The 1,601-nt window shown below is 38.4% G+C and overlaps 1 protein-coding gene across 10 annotated transcripts in view; it reads right to left on the bottom strand.

Moving 5' to 3' along the window:
* LOC117170680 (synaptic functional regulator FMR1) overlaps positions 1-1,114 on the bottom strand; it is a 96,604-nt gene extending 95,490 nt beyond the window's left edge. For all 10 annotated transcript variants that reach the window (XM_033357625.1, XM_033357628.1, XM_033357626.1 and 7 more), the window contains exons 1-2: positions 1,018-1,114; positions 577-629 (exon numbers count right to left, since the gene is read on the bottom strand). In XM_033357625.1, coding sequence (XP_033213516.1) covers positions 577-629; positions 1,018-1,068 — 104 coding nt within the window. In that variant the 5' untranslated portion in view covers positions 1,069-1,114. The remainder of the gene's footprint in view (positions 1-576; positions 630-1,017) is intronic.
* Positions 1,115-1,601: the final 487 nt, after the last annotated feature.

The raw sequence follows: 1,601 nt of genomic DNA, 5'->3' as shown, positions 1-1,601 counted from the left end.
TTTCTTTGAGAATTTTTTTTAAATTGAAAATTTGTTTAAAAATAAACTTTTTTTCTTGAAACTTTAATTTAATGTTCCGAATTATTAAAAAATCTGCTAAATGTTAATACGATACAAAAACAACTAAATTAAATAAATAATTATATCAATAAATCGGCAGGAAGTGCAACTTTTACAAAATATGATGCAAAAAAAAACTACAACGCAAATAGCGATGAAACTCAATACTCTCAATCAATACAATCATTCTGAAAAGCAATAAAAATAAGAAAACAACTAAATCAATCTCTCAAAAATTAATATTGCAAATCCGAGTGTTTGAAGGTCAGTTAAATATTACCCAAATTTCTCAAAATCATCAAATTCGTCCGTTGAAATGAAGAGACACGTGAATGACAAGGAAATAATTCCAGATCTCGTATTGTCGGATGTCGAAGAGATCGAAAAATACGAGACATGATTCTATTTCTATCAAGCCATCTATCATTCCTCTCGGTCGGATTTCGGAATACTTCCGACTTCCGACGTCGAAGGAGAATGACCCTACTTCGTTCAGAGAAATCGGAAAAAACTTACTCATTTTCGAACGCTACCAAGACCTCTTCTTCGAAAACATCGGTGACAAAGGCCTGAAAGGAAAAATACATACAGTTGAAGAGCTCATGAGTCAGTGAGTGATTTACTAGCAGAACGACAGAGCCGACATCGAAGTTCGGGGGATCGCAACATCAGAGAGGGATATTTTATTTGCACAGAAAAAATAACAGCGGAAGGTTCCTGGTGCTCGAGGACGAGGGTTAGGACGAAGGTTTCAGGACGCAAACGAAAATCACGCCCTGTCAAATGAGACATGGCGTCGAAGGAAGCCGCGTTACCTCGCGAACTTTTGAGGGCCGCGCTTCCGCAAAGTACAAGCGTCGATTCTGTCATTTTACAACTGTCTCGCGCCCCGTAGATTCGGCCACCTGAGGCGATGTCGTTTTACCCGACTTTTTGTATACTTTTCACAGAACGAACCTTATAATATGCTCCGTTTTCGCCGCATACTTCGACTGCGAGATCCTCCATCTTGCTTTTGTGTGACGGCGTGACGGCTCGCCTCCTTTGAGAGGCATGCTGACGAGCGAGGCTGCGGAGTCACTCGGGACCAATGAGAGCGCGAGTTGAACGGAGAGTCCGGTTCATTGGGTGGCGCCATCTTGGAAAAGATGGGTCATTCAAATTTCACGAGGGGGGTTTCCCGCGCTCGGATTTTAAGATGATACCGGCGGTCTAGGAGAAAAAACCAATAGGAGGGGAAAGTATCTTGCTTTTCGAGAATTTTAGTTTCCTGATTTTCTGGTTCGGACATTGTTACGGTACAGTAAGGTTCATTAATTTCTTTATTTGGTAGAGTAATTTTCATTTTTTGATATAAATTTCAGTTCCCAAATAAAAATAAATGGTTGTTTATATTGTTATGTATTAGTAAAAGTACAGAGGCTGTTTGCAATTTGTCCTTATCACATTGACAGTTTGTTTTTAGTTTGATCTAAATAAAATTTTTCCTGAAATTCAAATTTTACAAAATTTTGAGCTAATTTAAAAGATATTTTAGAAAT

This window comes from Belonocnema kinseyi, chromosome 4, assembly GCF_010883055.1.
Source record: "Belonocnema kinseyi isolate 2016_QV_RU_SX_M_011 chromosome 4, B_treatae_v1, whole genome shotgun sequence".
In the NCBI taxonomy this organism is placed as follows: domain Eukaryota; kingdom Metazoa; phylum Arthropoda; class Insecta; order Hymenoptera; family Cynipidae; genus Belonocnema; species Belonocnema kinseyi.
This window is presented reverse-complemented; position numbering and strand designations above follow the sequence as displayed.